Source organism: Vipera ursinii (assembly GCF_947247035.1).
Source record: "Vipera ursinii genome assembly, chromosome: 2".
Taxonomy (NCBI): domain Eukaryota; kingdom Metazoa; phylum Chordata; class Lepidosauria; order Squamata; family Viperidae; genus Vipera; species Vipera ursinii.
In genome coordinates, this window is record NC_139513.1 from 2,633,133 (window position 1) to 2,652,404 (window position 19,272).

Consider the following 19,272-nt stretch of genomic DNA (forward strand, 5'->3'; position numbering starts at 1 on the left):
AATTGTCCAAGTAGTGACAAGTATTTGATCAAGAGCTTCATGCAGGTGTCTCCTAAATCTCCAAGAAGCAAATCTTTAGGTTTGGCTCCCAGGAGGCTCCATCTTGAAGTGCATTGTTAGGTTGAAATGGATTCGTTCTGATTGAGCACTCAGAAGTTAACACTAATTGTATCTAAGAGCTTTATTATGTTTTTATGCTCCCACGCTCCACAAGCTCTCATTGTAATGTACAATTAAAACCAGGTAAGCATATCTGATACATACGCTCCCTTCAAGAGCAATTTGGTCAGGTAGCATTCCAGTTCATGCAAAACAGCTGAAACTTAAAAACTCAATTCCCTATAAAGTAAAGTTTCCCCCGCACATGCGTGCTAGTCGTTTCCATCTCTAGGGGCCAGTGCTCATCTCCGTTTCAAAGCCGAAGAGCCAGCACTTGTCCAAGGATGTCTCTGTGGTCATGTGGCCGGCATGACTAGATGCCAAAGGTGCACGGAACACTGTTACCTTCCCACTGTAGTGGTTCCTATTTTTCTACTTGCATTTTTACATGCTTTAGAACTGCTAGGTTGGCAGAAGCTGGGATGAGTAACAGGCACTCACTCTGTTATGTGGCACTCGGGATTCAAACTGCCAACCTTCTGATTGACAAGCTCAGCGTCCTAACCCATTGAGCCACCACGTCCCTCTTCAGTTCTCTATATTAGCTCCCAACTAGCTAATTTTTTTCAAAGCAGTAGTTTACTGACAATGGCATCATTTACATATTGAGAGCATCTCACCCAGCTTTCCCAGTAATTACATCTAGCTGAATGAGTACCTCCTTGCAATATCAAGTGGGACTCTTCTGCCCTTTTCCTGAAGAAGCAATCAGGTAAGCCCTAGTGGACAATAACTTAAATATGAGCCAGTAGTGTGCTGCAGCTGCCAAAAAAGCCAACACAATTTTAGGCTGCACAAACAGGGATAGAATCAAGATCATGTGAAGTGTTAATACCATTTTATAATGCCTTGGTAAGGCCACACTTGGAATACTGCATCCAGTTTTGGTCACCATGATTTAAAAAAGATGTTGAGACTCTAGAAAGAGTACAGAGAAGAGCAACAAAGATGATTGGGGGACTGGAGGCTAAAACATAAAGAATGGTTGCTGAAATTGGGTTTGTCTAGTTTAATGAAGAGAAGGACGAGGGGTGACATGATAGCAGTGTTTCAAAATCTCAGGGGTTACCACAAAGAAGAGGGAGTCAAGCTATTCTCCAAAGCACTTGAGGACAGGACAAGAAGCAATGGATGGAAACTAATCAAGGAGAGATGCAACCTAAAACTAAGAAGAAATTTCCTGACAGAACGATTAATCAGTGGAACAACTTGCCTCCAGAAGTTGTGAATGCTCCAATACTGGAAGTTTTTAAGAAGAGATTGGACAACCATTTGTCTGAATGGGGTTGGACTAGATGACCTCCAAGGTCCCTTCCAACTCTGATGCTATTCTTATTCTATTCCTATTCTATTCATCTTTGGCATTTGGCCCAAACACAAAATTATAATTAAACCAAGTGAAATTTGAAATACAAAATGTGCTTGGCCTTGCTTCCTCTTTAATGTATAGATAAATTAAATTAACCAAACCCAAGTCCTGCAGCCGTTCTTTGTATATTTTAGTCTCCGGGCCTTTGATCATCTTAAGTTTTATAAATTTGCCTGAAGTTGTCAGTCACACAGCCTTGAAGCCAATTCAGCTTCCCCCCTATCAATCTCTTCTGTTGGAGACCATTTGGGACGGTCACAAGAGATTACATGAACATGGGAACCAGCAACACTCATAAGTGAAATGTTACAGGCCAGCACAGTAGCTGTTATTTTCATTGGCGCTATCCTGTTTTAAGCCAGGCTTTAAATTCAAATTCCTGCACTTCTGCATTTTTAAATAATTGCATATAGCAGGTTTTCCCTTTTTTTCCTCTCCTCTTTAGCAACCCTTCACTCAGCCTTGTTATTAAGGGTTGCCGATATGCAACGCTGCAAATGTACATTGGCACTTGAGAGCATGTGCGCACAATAGAGGGAAAGCCAAAGGAACATCGGTTCCAGCGAGTGAGACTCTATGGCTGCTTTACACCCCCAGAAAGAGAGAGGGAGGGAGAGGGAGGCGGCTACTGCCTCTTTCGGGAGCAAAGACAAACATCCGGCCCAGGAATCCGCGCCCTCCACTGGATAGGCTAATGACTTCAATCCGACTGTGACTGGCATTGCAGCCGACCAATGAGGTCCATAACTTTGGAGTTGGGGCTTCGCCTCTCCGTGTCAATAAGTATCCAGCCGACCAATAAACGTCATAGCTTTGGAGGCGGTCAATCAGTATGCAGCCGACCAATAAGCTTCATAGCTTTGGAAGTGGGTCTTCGCGACTCAGGATCCCCAGTGTCAATCAATATGCAGCCGACCAATGAACTTCATGGCTTTGGAGGAGGGGCTTCGCACTCAGGACTCTCTCAGTGTCAATTCAGGATGCAGCCGACCAATGAGCTTCATGGCTTTGGAAGTGGGACTTCGCCACTCAGGACCCCCTCAGTGTCAATCAGTATTCAGCCGACCAATGAGCTTCATGGTTTGGAAGTGGGGCTTCTCACTAATCAGTATGCAGCCGACGAATAAGCTTCATAGCTTTGGGGGCGGTCAATCAGTATACAGCCGGCCAATAAGTTTCATGGCTTTGGAGGCGGGACATCGCCACTCAGGTTCCCCCTCAGTGTCAATCAGTATTCAGCCGACCAATGAGCTTCATGGTTTGGAGATGGGGCTTCTCACTAATCAGTATGCAGCCGACGAATGAGCTTCATAGCTTTGGGGGCGGTCAATCAGTATGCAGCCGGCCAATAATATTCATGGCTTTGGAGGCGGGACATCGCCACTCAGGTCCCCCTCAGTGTCAATCAGTTTCAATAACCCTACAAAATAATATGATATACAGTACAGGAAAATATACATTCCGTTAAATGTCGAAATTAAAAAAACACTATACCACCCCAGACAGATTTATTTATTTTTTTAAAGCCGATGCTGGCAACCCTCCCGATTTCTTGGAGGACCAGGACGGTAGCTGGGGGGAATTGCCGGGGGGGGGGGGGCTTTCTAGGAAGAAGCAGCTCTCTGGTTGCAATTTCCAAAGGCTGCCCGGGGGCAAGAAAATCCCTCCGTCGTTCCCGGTTGCCTCCGGTGGGAAAAGCTTGGAAGTGCGACCGTTAGACGCTTCTCGTTGTTCATAAAGATTGTTTCTCCTCCGCCCCTTTCTCCTGGTGGAGATTATTCTGCTGCTGGGTTTTCTCCTGGGATTTTCTTTGCTGCTGTTTTGGGGGTCCAGGATCAATGGCAGTTGAGCATCCCCGAGGAAAGGAAGGGGATCCCTCCCTAGATCTGCTGTTTGGGGGAATCCCTCTGGAGGATCCATTCCAGAAGAGATCATCAGGTAAACCTTTCCTTTTGATGCCCATTAATCCTAATGGATAGGCTTTTGCCTGCCTTTCCTTCCTTCGTGATTTTTTTTTATATCTGTCTGTCTGTCTCTATATATTTGTGTGTGTGTGTGTGTGTGTGTGTGTGTGTGTGTGTGTATGAGTATAAAGGTAAAGGTTCCCCCGCACATGCTGCACATGCTGCTAGTCGTTTCCGACTCTAGGGGCTGGTGCTCATCTCCATTTCAAAGCCAAAGAGCCAGCGCTTGTCAGAGGACGTCTCTGTGTTCATGTGGCCGGCATGACTACATGATTCAAAGGCGCACGGAACGCTGTTACCTTCCCACCATAGTGGTCCCTATTTTTCTACTTGCATTTTTACATGCTTTCGAACTGCTAGGTTGGCAGAAGCTGGGACGAGTAACAGGCGCTCACTCTGTTACGCGGCACTCGGGATTCGACCCGCCAAACTGCCGATCTTCTGATCGACAAGCTCAGCGTCCTAACCCGCTGAGCCACCGTGTCCCTTGTATATGAGTATATATGTGTGTATATGTATTATGTGTGTGCATGTGCATGAGTGTATATATGTGTGTGTGTGTGTGTGTGTTTGTGTAAATATATAGGTGTGTATATGAGTATATGTGTGTATACATACACACATATACATGCATACATACAAACATACATACATCTCAGTAATTCAGATGGGCTGTTCTCTGCTCTAAGGCACTGGGTCCCCCTGGCAGCATACACAAAGAATGGACTTTCTGAATTTGAAAGAATAGAGGGAGGGTGTTTCTATAACGAAATAGTTCCTCTACTTTTTTCTCATCTTCAGAATCCAGAGCAACATCGATGGCATCTTCTGGAACATCTGTTGTCTGTGGTGGAGAAACAGCAGCACTGATGGTTCCAAGGAAGGTAGGAAGATAATTCCCTCCTCAAATGGCAGTTGTCATTCAGCATGATCCAGCACTGTCCAAAAGAGGTGTGTGTGTGTGTGCAGAGGGTGTCTGTTTTTATGAGCAGCTTTCTGGTACAGTACTTGGATAGGAAGTCACTCAGTGCCGTGTATGTTCAGGTAATTATTTCATCTTATGACGCAGCATGTGTTTTTCCAAGGAGGGTAGGAAGATTTTTCCTTCCTAAAACTGCAAGTGTCATTCCACATGATCCTACACTGTCCAAAATGGGAGAGGGAAGGAGGAGGAGGCAGAGGGAGTCTGTTTTCAAGAGCAGCTTCCTAATATTTTGATTGTAGCATCTCATGATACTTCCTGGAATACCTCTCCCAACATCTTCATATATGTTTTCGGCAACAGGCTGAAGAACAGCTTCTATCCATGGGCTATCATGGATAAGTTTATGTATTGCAAGGCCAGTGTGTTGTGCAATTAGCTCACATGGTGTAACAAGATGGTGGGTTTGTTGTCACTGTGAGTTGGGGGGGGACACGAAGGGAGGCTCAGCCAGTCGCACTGTATACGTGTACTTTGATAATAAAGGTTCATTCATTCAAGTATTGTGTTGAGGGAACAACATAAGGCAGTGTCTGAAATGTCAGGCAAGACTCTCCCAATTCTTGTGGAAACTACCACCTGGGATGGAGTGGAACCTCCCATCAATGGTATATCCAGGGCCCACCTACCCATTGACAGAAGGACTTTGGGGTGCTGCTCCTGTAGAATTAGCCAAATTCACAAAAAGTCTATCCCAGGTGTATTTCCAATTGGAGGCCTGTAGCTCTGCCCATTTGCTCCAGGGAGATTGTTTATTGATCCTAGTTGAAAATTTTCTTTAAACAGAAATGTTGTATTGTTCCTTAATAAGAGAATTTGTATACTATGCTGTATTTTTGTTTCAGATTTCCATTTGTTTTGAAGATGTAGCTGTCTTTTTCTCTGTGGAGGAATGGGACATGCTGGATTTGGGGCAAAAAAGCCTGTACCGTGAGGTCATGCTGGAAAACGCAAGGAACGTAGCTTCTCTAAGTAAGGATTTCTGTTTTTGTTTTTTTTTAGGCTGAAATTGCAGTGGGAGATATTTTCTAATCAGAGATAAGCAGCTGGTTTCTTTCTCAGAAGAAATAGCAATAGCACTTGTATAGTATACCACTTCAAGCGTGGCCTTACCAAGGCATTATAAAATGGTATTAACACTTCACATGATCTTGATTCTATCCCTCTGTTAATGCAGCCTAAAACTGTGTTGGCTTTTTTTGGCAGCTGCAGCACACTGCTGGCTCATATTTAAGTGATTGTCCACCAGGATCTTCCTGGTTGCTTCTAATTATGGCGAAGTCCATTCATTGATGCCCAGGTGTATAAGCAGTGCTCGTGGTGCTTGAATCATGTAGTCATGATCCTAAATTGGGTTTCTTGGCAAAATTGTATCAAATGATCACCTGCACCATTCCTCTCAGTCCAAAATAACCTTGCTTGCCAGTTTTTGCATTGAAGTTGCCCAAAATGTAAACCATGTTTTTTTCTGGCACTTGTTTCAAAGTTTCTCAGACCATGGCATAAAAGCCCTCTATTTCAAGCTCTGTTGGAGCAGTCATTGGCACATACTTGGATAACTGTGATATTGATGAGAAGGGATGGCACGAATTCTGATGGTCATAATTTGGTTACTGACAGTAGAGAAGCTTTCCATTGCTCTAGCAGGTTTCTTGCTTGCAATAAATGCCACTCCATCTGTTTTCGTGATATCATGCCCTGAATAATAGACAGTGAAATTCTCAGACTGGAAAAAGTCATTGTGTGATGTGTGTAGCTTACTGACACCAAGGAGATCAAGTTCCAAACTGATCATCTCTCATTTGACATTATCTAATTTGCACTGACTTATTCCTCTGACACCGCATGTCACATTCCGATATATCTCCAGTGTAAGACTTTTCCTTACACCAGAGTTCCCCAACATTTTGGGTTTGGCGGCCCAGAGCGGGGGAGGAAAGAAGGGATGGTTTTGTGGGAGGGGTAATGCATGTGCACATGCACAGCCACCTGTTGCTTGCACAAGTAGGGCCACGATGCTTGCGGTGACACGAGCACATGTGTGGGGCCACAGATATCCACAATGATGCTCAAGCAATTGAGGCCACGAATGCATGTGACACATGTGGCAATGCTTACGTGAGTGGGGCTGTGTGCTCACATGCACACTGGCCAGCCATTCACGTGGCCCGGTGGCCAATAGGCCATGGTCCAGTAGTGGGCCATGGCCCACAGGTTGGGGAACCCTGCCTTACACCACTGTCTGCCTCAGCAGCTGGGATTCCTGTTGTCCTCTCATTGGACATGATACATTTGAGGGCATTTCAATGCAATTTGATGAGTTTTTTGCAGAGTAGATTGCAGATCTCTAATGAACATAGGTTCTGTTCAAGAGTTCCTCCTGCTTCCTTGGAACTGAATCTGAAGGAGCAGCATTGCTGATGGTGCCCTTCCTTGAGACTTGACATGATGTTCCCCAAAGAATTTAGGTTTGCATTTTGCAGCATGAAGGGCAAGAGGGAAGAATATGGCAGATCTTACATCAACCCAATACGGCAGGACTCCCCAACCGCGGCCTATTGGCCACTGGGATGTGTGACTGGCTGGCAAGTGCATGTGTGTACGCACAGCCCCACTCGTTCAAATGTTGCCACGAGCATCACAGGCGTCCTCAGCCTGATTCACATGAGCGTCACCGTGTCATGGGCATTTGTGGCCCAATTCACGTGAGCGTCACCATGAGTATCACAGGCATTCACTGCCCCACTTGTGTGAGCACCACCACAAGCATTGCAGGTGTTTGCAACCCCACTCACACAAGCATCACTGCGAGTGTCGTGGGTGTTTGCAGCCCCATGATGAGCACTCATCTAACCGCAAGTGTTGGAAGTCCCCTGCCTGAGTGTTTGCAGCCCCACGCAAGTTATTTGTGGCCTATGTGCGGGCACCGCAGGCACTTGTGGACCCTGTCACGCAAGCGCTCGTGTCACCGCAAGCAGCGCAGACATTTGTGGCCCCACTTGTGTGAGCACTCACAGCCTCACTTGCATGAGCAATGAGTGTTCTTGTGCGTGCACGTGCGCACTCATACATTCACCTCCCTCACAAAACCATCCCTTCTTTTTCCCCTGTCCCCCATTCCAGGCCACCAACCATGAAAGATTGGGGAACTCTGCCATGCAGGTAGTCCTCAATGTACAATGTACAACCTCAATGTACAAGCACAACTAATCCAAAAATTTCTGTTGCTAAACAAGACAAGTTATTAAGTGAATCTTACAGCCTTTCTTGCCAGAGTTGTTAAGTGAATCTGGCTTCCCCATTGACATTGCTTGTCAGGTCACAACAGGTGATCACAAGACCCTGGGAGACTGCAGTCATTAACGCTGCTAACAAAATATATGCCAGTTGTCAAGCATCTGAATTTTAATCAGGTGACCATGGGGATGTTTCAACAGACATAAGGGTGAAAATCAGTCATAATTTTTTAAACTTTTTTCCAGTGCCATTGTAACTTTGTACAGTCATTAAATGAACTGTTGTAAGTTGAGGACTACCTGTAGAAGCACAGTCCCATGTTTTCAACATACTCTGACACAAACAGGGGAAAAAATCCCCAATACAGATAGAAGGAAATAGAGATGGGGGGGGAAATAATGTTTAAATAAGGGATGAAAAAACAGTGCTTCATTCCTTATATCAGATGTCACCAACCTTTCTCGGTTGGCGCACCAGAAGGAAAGGGAGGGGGAAGCATATTTATATGCGTGTGCACATGCATGGGGCTGCGAGCACGCACGTGACGCAAACAGGGCAGGGCTTGCATGATACTGGCTAACCCTGCCTCATTCTTGCATGGCACAACACCCCATTTCCATGTCCTGCTGCATGCTGGCACCTGTTTTTACACACTGCAGCGTGGCAGCACCTGTTCCCCGCACAAGGCGGCACCCGTTTTTGTGCCCTGCAGCATGGCAGCAGCCCATTTTTGTGCCCCAGGGTGCAGTGACATTCCGTTTTCATGCCCTGAGGTGCGATCATGTCTATTTTCACGCTCTGGGGCGCAGCACCATCCCATTTGTGCACACACACACCGAGGTGCGGTGACATCCCATTTTTGCATCCCAAGGTGTTGCAATGTCCTATTTTTGCACCCTGCGATGGAGCGGCATCCCATTTTTACATGGTGCAGTGTCCTGTTTTTACGCCCCATGACACTAGTGTGAGTGGGGGTGTGAGGGGGTGTGCACGCACACATGTGTGCACTGGCCAGCCTGTCCCACTTCCATGGCTCAGTTGCAAACCCCTCATGGCCCACTACTGGGCCACGGCCCAGAGGTTGGGCATCCCTGCCTTACATAATTCAGTTTGTGTCAACTTTCCTTTTTTTCTGCTCCAAACAGGTGATGTATGGCAGATGGAGACTTCCAGAAAAGAGGAAGCAGCATTTTTGCCAAAAGGCAAACAGGAAGTTGTGAAAAGGAGGTTTGGAAAGGAAAGTTCTGAGGACGACCAGTTAAAAGAGAGGCTGGAGAAATGCTCTCCTTTTCAGTGTATAGATGTCATGGTCTTGACTGAAGATGAACACCAAGAAAAAGGAATGTGTCCACAGTGTGGAAAAATTCTCAGAGATGAATTGGAATTATGTGACTGTTCCAGAAGCCACGCTGTAAAAAAACAAAATAAAAGCAGGAAATGCTTCAGACGGACCATTCCTCTTATCTTAAGTCAGAGCATACAAGGTAGAGAAAAACCATATAAATGCCTGGAATGTGGAAAGAGCTTCAGAGACTCAGGTTATCTTACTTCCCATAAAAGGATCCACACAGGAGAAAAACCATATGAATGCAAGGAATGTGGAAAGAGATTCCATTTTGCCACAAGCCTAACTTCTCATAATAGGATTCACACAGGTGAGAAACCATATGAATGCCAAGATTGTGGAAAACGCTTCACAATCTCAGGTTCCCTCATTTACCATAAAAGGATCCACACTGGAGAGAAACCGTATAAATGCCAAGAGTGTGGAAAATGCTTTACTATGTCAGGTTCCCTCACTTCTCATAAAAGAATCCATACTGGAGAAAAGCCATATCAATGCCAGGAGTGTGGAAAGAGTTTCAGAGCTTCAAGTTTTCTTACTTCTCACAAAAGGTTCCACAGCGAGGAGAAACCATATAAATGTACAGAGTGCGGAAAGTGTTTCACCAATTCAGGTTCCCTCACTTGCCATAAAAGGATCCACACAGGGGAGAAACCATATCATTGCAAGAACTGCGGAAAGAGCTTCAGACAAAAATACCATTATACTGTACATAATAGAATCCACACTGGGGAGAAACCATATAAGTGTCAGGAATGTGAAAAGAGTTTCCGTTCTGCAAAACATCTTATTTCCCATAAAAGAATCCACACTGGGGAGAAACCATATAAATGCCAGGAGTGTGGAAAGGGCTTCAATGATTCTCAGGACCTTACTGCTCACAACAGGATCCACACAGGAGAGAAACCATATAAGTGTATGGAGTGTGGAAAGGGCTTCCGTTCTGTGAAACACCTAACTTATCATAAAAGGATTCACACAGGAGAGAAACCCCATAAGTGTTTGGAGTGTGGAAAGAGCTTCCGTTCTGCAAAACACCTTACTTACCATACAAGGATTCATACAGGGGAGAAACCATATAAATGCCAGGAGTGTGGAAAATGCTTCACTATGCCGGGTTCTCTCACTTCCCATAAAAGGATTCATAGCGGGGAAAAACCATATAAATGCCAGGATTGTGGAAAGAGTTTCATAGGGTCAAGCTTTTTGATTTCCCATAAAAGGTTCCACAGTGAGGAGAAACCATATAAATGCACTGAGTGTGGAAAGTGCTTCACTTATTCAGGTTCTCTCACTTCCCATAAAAGGATCCACACTGGGGAAAAACCATACGAGTGCAGGGAATGTGGAAAGAACTTCAGTCAAAAGTATAATTATACTGTACATAATAGAATTCACACTGGGGAGAAACCATATCAATGCACCGAGTGTGGAAAGAGCTTCCGCAAGAGTATCAATCTTGCCTCCCATAAAAGGATACACACTGGAGAGAAACCTTATAAATGTACGGAGTGTGGGAAAGGTTTCATAAGCAGCAGCACGCTTAGTCACCACAGAAGGATCCACACAGGGCAAAAAGCATACAAATGTAATGAATGTGAAAAATGCTTCTCTAATTCAAGTTCCCTTCTTTCCCATACAAGAATCCACACTGGGGAAAAACGATACAAGTGCACCGAGTGTGAAAAATGCTTCACAAATTCAAGCTCCCTAACTTCCCATAAAAGAATCCACACGGGGGAGAAACCATATAAATGCGTGGAATGTGAAAAGAGTTTCACAACCAGCAGTCATCTTAGCCGTCACAAGAGGATCCACACAGGGGAGAAACCATATAAATGCAGTGAGTGTGGAAAATACTTCAGACAAATTAGTGCACTTAATACACATAGAAAGATACATTCGGGGGAGAGAGCAGGCAAGCGTTTAGACTGTGGAAAGACTTTCTGTAATAGCAGAAACTTCCTATGATCCTATTTTAAAACCACATCAATGTATGGAATGTGGAAAGGGCTATAGTTAGCACCAATCTACTTCTGATACTCATATACAAGGGACGCGGTGGCTCAGTGGGTTAGGAGGCTGAGCTTGTCAATCAGAAGGTCGGCAGTTTGGTGGGTCGAATCCCGAGTGCCGCGTAACAGAGTGAGCGCCTGTTACTCGTCCCAGCTTCTGCCAACCTAGCAGTTCGAAAGCACATAAAAATGCAAGTAGAAAAATAGGGACCACTACAGTGGGAAGGTAACAGCGTTCTAGTCATGCCGTCCACATGACCATGGAGACGTCCTTGGACAAGCACTGGCTCTTCGGCTTTGAAAGCACTGGCCCCTAGAGTCGGAAACGACTAGCACGCATGTGCGGGGGAACCTTTACCTTTACCTTATTTCTGATACAGAGAGAAACTGTATAAGTGTGTTAATTGTGGAGTTTCTGTGATAGCAGAATGCACCCATATAAATGCCTGGAGCATGGAAAGAGCAGAACAAGCAGTTCCCTCAAGAGAATCCACACTGGTGAGAAATCGTAAATATATGACGTGTGGAAAGGGATTTCAAAATCAGTCCCCTTATGGGCACAGGAAAATTAATTCACAAGAAACCCATAAAACATAAAAATAATAGGAACTCCGTATGTGAATTGTGTGACAAAATTTTTGGAGACTATAGGTAGTTTGCAATTACTGCACTTGGGACTGTCAACTCCATCATTAAAACAACATTGTCACCAAGTGAAAGATCATGGGTCTATGCTAGACTGCTGTCGCTCATTCCACTGGTGGTTCAGCAAATAATTGCAGATTAAGCACGACATCAGAAGACCTTGGCTTTCAATTTCCTGCCGGTTTCCCATTGACTTTGCTTCTCAGAAGCTGGCTGCATTTGATCACAAGAATGAGGTAACAGCCCTACCTTCAAGAACTGCTTGTCGATGAACTTTTTCAACATTGTCATTACTTTGAACAGTTGCTGAACAAGGCGCTCGACGAGAGAACGACTTGCATAACACTTGTGCTACCCCTGTTGTACAGACTGCTCAGTACAAGGGCTGTGGTATAGTTACTCTTCCTCGCTTTCTTGGGATGAAGAAACCACCGTGCCGGTTCCCAGGCAAACTTGGCTTTGGTGTCATCATGTAACTTACCGAATAAAGATGATCTTTTGATTCTTTCTTTCCTTCTTTCGTTCTTCTTTCTTGGCTTTGCTGTCATCAACTTACTGAATAAAGATGATTTTTTTTATTTCTTTCTTGGCTTTGTTGTCATATAACACTGAATAAAGATGATCTTTTGATTCTTTCCTTCTTTCTTGGCTTTGCTGTCATTATGTAACTTATTGAACAAAAATGATTTTTTTCTCTCTTCTTTCCTTCTCGCTTTCCTCCTTCCCTCGCTTTCTTTCTTTCTTTCTTTCTTTCTTTCTTTCTTTCTTTCTTTCTTTCTTTCTTCTTTCTTTCTTCTTTCTTTCTTTCTTTCTTTCTTTCTTTCTTTCTTTCTTTCTTTCTTTCTTTCTTTCTTTCTTTCTTTCTTTCTTTTCCATAATTGTTTTATAAAGTGTCAGTCTACCAACTCTCATTTTATCTCTCCAAATGCACTTTTAACACATGCAAAGAAGCAGGTAAGGAATACCACAGTTGCAAAGAAGAGGAAAACTTTTCTTCTGTAGGTTCCAAATAAAATTCTCCACATAATTATGGAGCCAGGTTTGCATTCTGAGTTTGGGTTGAAATCCAGCTCCAAGAGTACTTAGGAATGCCAGCTAAAGGAGAGATTTTCCGATTGAGAAGAGTTTAAACTATCCCCTAAATTCAGCTGAAGATGTTACCTAGCCTAGTAATGAAACATTCAGAAACCAACCCACAAGCTCGGAGAACGAACATTTACCCTCAGTTTAAACTACTGCTCAATGTAAGTTTTTCCTAATTAGAAAAGTAGCTTGTGGTGAAAGATGACTTGAACATAGTACCTCAGGAGTTCTAGTTTTAGTTGGTTGCCATCCCCATAAACAAAAATCCTTTTGTTTATAATCTGCAGAGAGCAGGAAATTTAATACAGGTAGTCCTCAAGTTACAAATGGAATGGAGCGTGCCCATTCCATGAAAACCTGGAGTGTAGCTTGTACCTCGAACAAGATCACTCCTTGCTCGTTAAGACGCACGCAGCTCATTAAGTGAATATGAGGTATTTTAGGGTGAGGAAGGCATTGGAGGGCCTAATGATGGGACAGGCCCCAAGGCCTCCCCAACCCACTAAGATACCTCATGCTTCCCCCTACCTTTCTGCCATGCCAGTCTCGCCTTGAAAGGATCTGTCTCCTCTCTGCTGTGGTTGCTACTTCCACCTGGATCTGAGGCTGGGGGAAGTTTCTGTGTGCCTCCAGAGGCTGCATTCAGGCATCTGAGGCCTTTTCCAGGCCGCTTCTGCCCAGATCAGAGGTCAGGGGATGTTTTAGATCAGACATGTCAAACACAAGGCCCGGGGGCCGGATGCGGCCCACGAAGTGGTTTCATGTGGCCCATGAAGCCATCCTGGAAACAGTGAGGGAACGGCCCACACTGCCTTGGCCCTGGCCCGGAGACCCTCCTTCTGCCAGAGACCCCCAGATCTGTCCCACTCCTGCCCGGGCCCCCATAGGCAGCCTTGATGCGAACAATGTAGAGCTGCCCACGCTTACCCAGTAGGCCATACGCACTCTAGCACACCCACCCAGTAGGCCACGCCCAGCCTGGCCATACCCACCCGGCCCCCTGAGGGCAACCGCAATGCTGATGTGGCCCTCAATGAAATTGAGTTTGACACCCCTGTTTTAGATATTGATGCTGGGGATGTGGAAAATTTCATTGCATACACCGAGGGGGAACTTTCTAATGAAGAGTTAACGCAACTGCAAAGTGGATCGGAAGAACAGAGGGATGTGGAGGCAGGAGAAGATGAAGAGGAGGAGGAGGACGAGGAACAGGAAGAGGGAGGAGGAGGAGCTTGTGTCTCTAAAAAGTTAACATTAAAAGAATTGGCAGATTTTTTCTCCAAAATGAACCATGTGTTATCTTTTGAGTGACATTGATCCCAATGAAGAATGTGGGTAAAATCCAAAGAGAAATCAATAACGTTTGGAAACGTTAGCAAGAAATATATGAAGATAAACAAACAAAAAAAGAGTGCAAATAACTTTCAGGGTTCCTCCAGAAAACTACAGCGCTCCCATCCCCATCTACCTCAACAGTCTTGGATGAGCCTCAGCCATTGACCAGCTGCTCCATCCTTTCAGACCTCCGCAAAGAGGACTTTAATTTTTGTTTTTCACTGCACTGATATTTTTCCCTTTTAGTGTATTTCAATGTTTTGCACTTTATTTTTCAGTTATTGAAGAGTATTTGTATTTATATATCTATTAGTTATTGTTATTAAGTTTTATACATACAGTAATGTTAGTAATGTTCATTTCTTTGAAGAGAAATGGAAATTGAGGGGAGAAGCGTGTAAGGTGCAGGTAGTCTGGTTTAAAGGCGGAGAAGGTTTTTCTTGCCTAACTGTAAAACCTTTTCTCACCAGTGAATTTCATTTTGTTAGTTAGGGCCCAGGGTTCAAGTCTGCTGGGATCTTTCTGGATCTCGAGCCTATCTTCTGGAGAGTTGGCTATTATTCCACCATCTTTTTTTTATTGAAAAGTTTTATAAAAGTTACAAAAAATCCCCCAAACCAACCCACCCCAAACCCTCCCCTCTCCCTCCCCCACTTCCCAGAGTTGAGTACAGGGTTACAAATATAATGATCATAATCTAACTAACATTAACCAACTATATAAATAACCAAGTTCATAATGCGCTTTAACTCCCCTTTAACATAAATACAAGCAAAATAAAAGTATACATAATAATAAAAAACATAAACAAATTAAAATCCAAATTATTAAACAATACAATATCCAAATTATTAAACCATACTAATACTAAAAATAGTAATAATACATATACTAATAAAAATTCCACTATAATAAACTATTAATAATAATAATTTAAAATTTACTCATAAGCTAAATGGAACTTTTTAGTCCCATATTTATTCTGAATATAATCTATCCATCTTCTCCAGACCGAAATGTATCTTTCTTGTGAATGATCCTTCAAATAAGCAGAAATCTTAGCCATTTCTGTTAAATTTGACACTTTAATACCATCTTGGTGTTGAAGACCTGGCTCTTTGAGCTCTCGGGCCCAGGCTGAGGAGAAACTTTTAATTGGGGTTTTAAGTGTACAGGGTCAATTTAATATTTTTTAATTTGGTTTTTTAACTTTTGTATGGTGGATTTTTTAATTCCCTGTAAACCGCCCTGAGTCCTCAGGGAAAGGGCGGTATATAAATGTAAATAAATAAATAAATAAATAAATAAATAAATAAATAAATAAATAAATAAATAAATAAATAGATATGATTCACTCCTGGAAAGTTAAGATTTTTACCATCCCTCTATCAGCCTGCCCTACCTTACAGGGTTGTTTTCTGAGGGAGGAAAAATAATCAGGGACCAATCTTCAGCTTGGGGAGGGTGGGAGGGGAGAGCCATGGAATTAATGGATCAATCCATCAAAGGATGGGTAGTATGTGGCTGCTGCTGCTGCCCCTGCCTCCTCTGTAGCACAGACCCACTGCTTCTGCTAATCCCTTACTGGAAGGAAATCCTCCCCCACTCCATTTTGGATTTTGCCTGGAGAGGCTTGTGCTGATCTTTTTTAAAAGAGGTTTTAAATTTAAATTCCCTCCAGAAAGTTATGGGTGCTCCATCACTCTGACTTGTAAACTGTGGCAAATGCTGCGTAAAGCACTCCAGTGGATGTAGGTGGGGTACACGAGTTTCTGTTATTGTTTCTACAGAATAAAGTTTTTGCTTGCAATCTTGTCCTCTGTGTTCAATCTGAGGTGTGGTCACACCTGGGAACAGAGTCAGCATTAGGGCAGGAAAAGGTAAAGAAAACCAAAAGTGGCTTTTTGTTCTTTCCTTCTTTCAACCAAGCTGGAAGTGCAATTCTTCAGGAAGAAATGGCGACTATACTAGTGTTGGAAGAAAAGTCTTCATTATGGTTCATCCAAGCTGGGAATAAACATGGCAACTGCTTTGGGAAGAAGGTGGTAGTTTATTGAAGAGGAGAACCAGACAGGAAGATGGCTGGCAGAAAAGAAGGGCTGATCACATGTAGGGAGTGGGGTTTTATACCCTCTGGATCCTTTTGTTTAGAGTTGCTTCCTGTTCCTGTTTGAGGCTGTTATGCGCTCCTGGCTACTTTTCTTCGTGACCAGAGGCAAGCTCGCCTGACCAGTAACCAGCCGAGACACAGTGAAGGCCTTTTGTTTCGTTTATTGTAATAAGCAGGGAGAGAAGCTATCAAAGCTTGGTTCTCTACAAAGTTCCAACCCAAAATATTCCCATTTTTATAGATCCCTGGCCCTGGCCACACATCCCTCCTCTTTCCCCATTGGCTGAGGTACTATGAGGTTACACTCTTTCCGACCGCCTCCTACATATTTCCTGCTACATACTAAATCATACATCCCATGTACATTAAAATTAAGAGATAATGCAAGGTGTGTCAGTTAATATTAAGCAACTAATTGCACATGCATAGTTGCTTGAGTTCTAGCCCCCTTTTTATGACCACTGGGTTAGGACACTGAGCTTGTCGATCAGAAGGTCGGCAGTTTGGCGGGTCGAATCCCGAGTGCCACATAACAGAGTGAGCGCCTGTTACTCGTCCCAGCTTCTGCCAACCTAGCAGTTCGAAAGCACATAAAAATGCAAGTAGAAAGATAGGGACCAGTACGGTGGGAAGGTAACAGCGTTCTGTGCGCCTTTGGCGTCTAGTCATGCTGGCCACATGACCATGGAGATGTCCTCGGACAAGCACTGGCTCTTCGGCTTTGAAATGGAGATGAGCACCGGCCCCTAGAGTCGGAAACAACTAGCACGCATATGCGAGGGAACCTTTATCTTAGAAAAAAAATAGTTCTTTCCTGATTTGCTAGTTATCTTCTCTTTGTTGTTGTTAGCTGCAAAGTCGTGTCCCACCCATCGCGACTCAATGGACAACGTTCCTCCAGGCCTTCCTGTCCTCTACCATCTTCTATCTTCTCTTACAGATGTTTTTATAGCTTGTCTTCTTCCTTTCCCACTCTAAGACCCAGCTAATTTTTGCCTATGTGCTTCACTTACATTCTTTCTTTGTGCTCTCCTTTCCTGGTTCTCATCTTCTCCATTCACCTAGTAAATTTCCACTGTAGCATATTCAGTTTTAAATTTTTCTTTCAATATTAAAATTTGAAGACCTTTCATTTACTTCTATCAAGCTCATTTCCTATGTCATGAACCTTTGACCGGAGTCTGAGTGTGCCTTTTCTGGTATTCTGATCAGTTATTCCTATTGTGTCCTGTCTTAGACTTTGGATGGGGTATGTAGATTTCAGGTCTTTGTCTTCTTAATGTTCCAGCTCCAGGAGGCCTGGGACTATTAAGAAATCTGGGCATGCTTCCCAGGTTCTTCAATATCTTTTTAGGAAATATATTTTTCAGCCCTTTTAATATTTCCTTCTCTGGGGAATTTCCTATCTCTGGAAACTTGAAGCCTATTCTAATAGGCTTGGAGCTGTTGAAGTAGGAGAAATATTTTGTACAGATAATCCTCGACTTAACAACCATGATTCAGTCCAAATTCCCCACAGCGGTTAAGCTAGTAACACAATTGTTAAGCAAATCTGGCTTCTCCATTAACTTGGCTTGTCAAAAGGTTTGCCTGGTCCCGAGACACTCCAACCCTCATAAGTTGTCAAGTGGTTGAATTTTGATCAGTGACCATGAGGATGCCGCAACGGTCGCTAAGTGTGAAAAAAACAATTCTAAATCACTTTTTTTCACTGCTGTTGTAGCTTCAAACGGCCACTAAACTAAGCAATGGAGTATTTGTTATTAAGGCACAATCATAACTGTTAGTCATATAATAATAATAATAATAATAATAATAATAATAATAATAATAATAATAATAACAATAAGAACAATAAGAACAATAAGAACAATAAGAAGAAGAAGAAGAAGAAGAAGAAGAAGAAGAAGAAGAAGAAGAAGGAGGAGGAGGAGGAGGAGGAGGAGGAGGAGGAGGAGGAGGAGGAGGAGGAGGAGGAGGAGGAGGAGGAGGAGGGACCTTGGAGGTCATCTAGTCCAACCCCCTGCTCAGGCAGGAAACCCTATACCATTTCAGACAAATGGCTGGCCAGTCTCTTCTTAAAAACTTCCAGTGTTGGAGCATTCACCACTTCTGGAGGCAGGTTGTTCCACTGGTTAATAATAATAATAATAATAATAATAATAATAATAATAATAATAATAATAATAATAATAATAATAATAATAATAATAATAATTTGGAAGGGACCTTGGAGGTCATCTAGTCCAACCCCCTGCTAAGGCAGGAAACCCTATACCATTTCAGACAAATGGCTGGCCAGTCTCTTCTTAAAAACCTCCAGTGTTGGAACATTCACCACTTCTGGAGGCAGGTTGCTCCACTGGTTAAGTGTTCTGACTGCCAGGAAGTTTCTCCTTAGTTCTAGGTTGCTTCTCTCCTTGACTAGTTTCCATCCATTGCTTCTTGTCCTGCTTTCAGCTGCTTTGGAGAATAGCTTGACTCCCTCTTCTTTGGGGCAACCCCTGAGATATTGGAACACTGCTGTCATGTCACCCCTCACCCTTCTCTTCATTAAACTACACATACCCAATTCCAGCAACCGTTCCTGATATGCTTTAGCCTCCAGCCCCCTAATCATCTTTGTTGCTCTTCTCTGTACTCTTTCTAGAGCAGGGGTCTTCAAACTTGGCCCTTTTATGACTTGTGGACTTCAACTCCCAGAATTCCTCAGCCAGTGTGCCTGGCTGAGGAATTCTGGGAGTTGAAGTCCACAAGTCATAAAAGGGCCAAGTTTGAAGACCTCTGTTCTAGAGTCTCGACATCTTTTTCACACGGTGGGGAGGGAAGATCTTGTAAGCGGAGGACGATGCTAAGAGGATCAGACAGCCACCTTTGCCTGCCAGCCAGCTCCGTTTTTCTTCGGAAAGGGCGATTCCCTTCGAACGTTGCAGCTCCGCAGCCCTTCCCCTCCTCCCGTCCCTGGGCTTCGTCCCTTCTCTCCCCTCTTTCTCCGACTGCCAGCCCAGAGGACCAACCCACGCGGGAT

General features: G+C 43.8%; 1 protein-coding gene across 1 annotated transcript in view; it reads left to right on the forward strand.

Annotated features, from left to right (window-relative positions):
- Nucleotides 1-3,199: 3,199 nt before the first annotated feature.
- Nucleotides 3,200-19,272, forward strand: part of LOC310634707 (zinc finger protein 546-like) — a gene marked incomplete at its 3' end in the record, with an annotated part of 19,112 nt that continues 3,039 nt past the window's right edge. Inside the window, exons 1-5 of the mRNA XM_083353241.1 lie at nucleotides 3,200-3,466; nucleotides 4,294-4,376; nucleotides 5,320-5,446; nucleotides 8,857-9,366; nucleotides 13,863-13,972. Of these exons, the coding sequence (XP_083209367.1) occupies nucleotides 3,367-3,466; nucleotides 4,294-4,376; nucleotides 5,320-5,446; nucleotides 8,857-9,366; nucleotides 13,863-13,972 (930 nt within the window). The 5' untranslated portion in view covers nucleotides 3,200-3,366. The remainder of the gene's footprint in view (nucleotides 3,467-4,293; nucleotides 4,377-5,319; nucleotides 5,447-8,856; nucleotides 9,367-13,862; nucleotides 13,973-19,272) is intronic.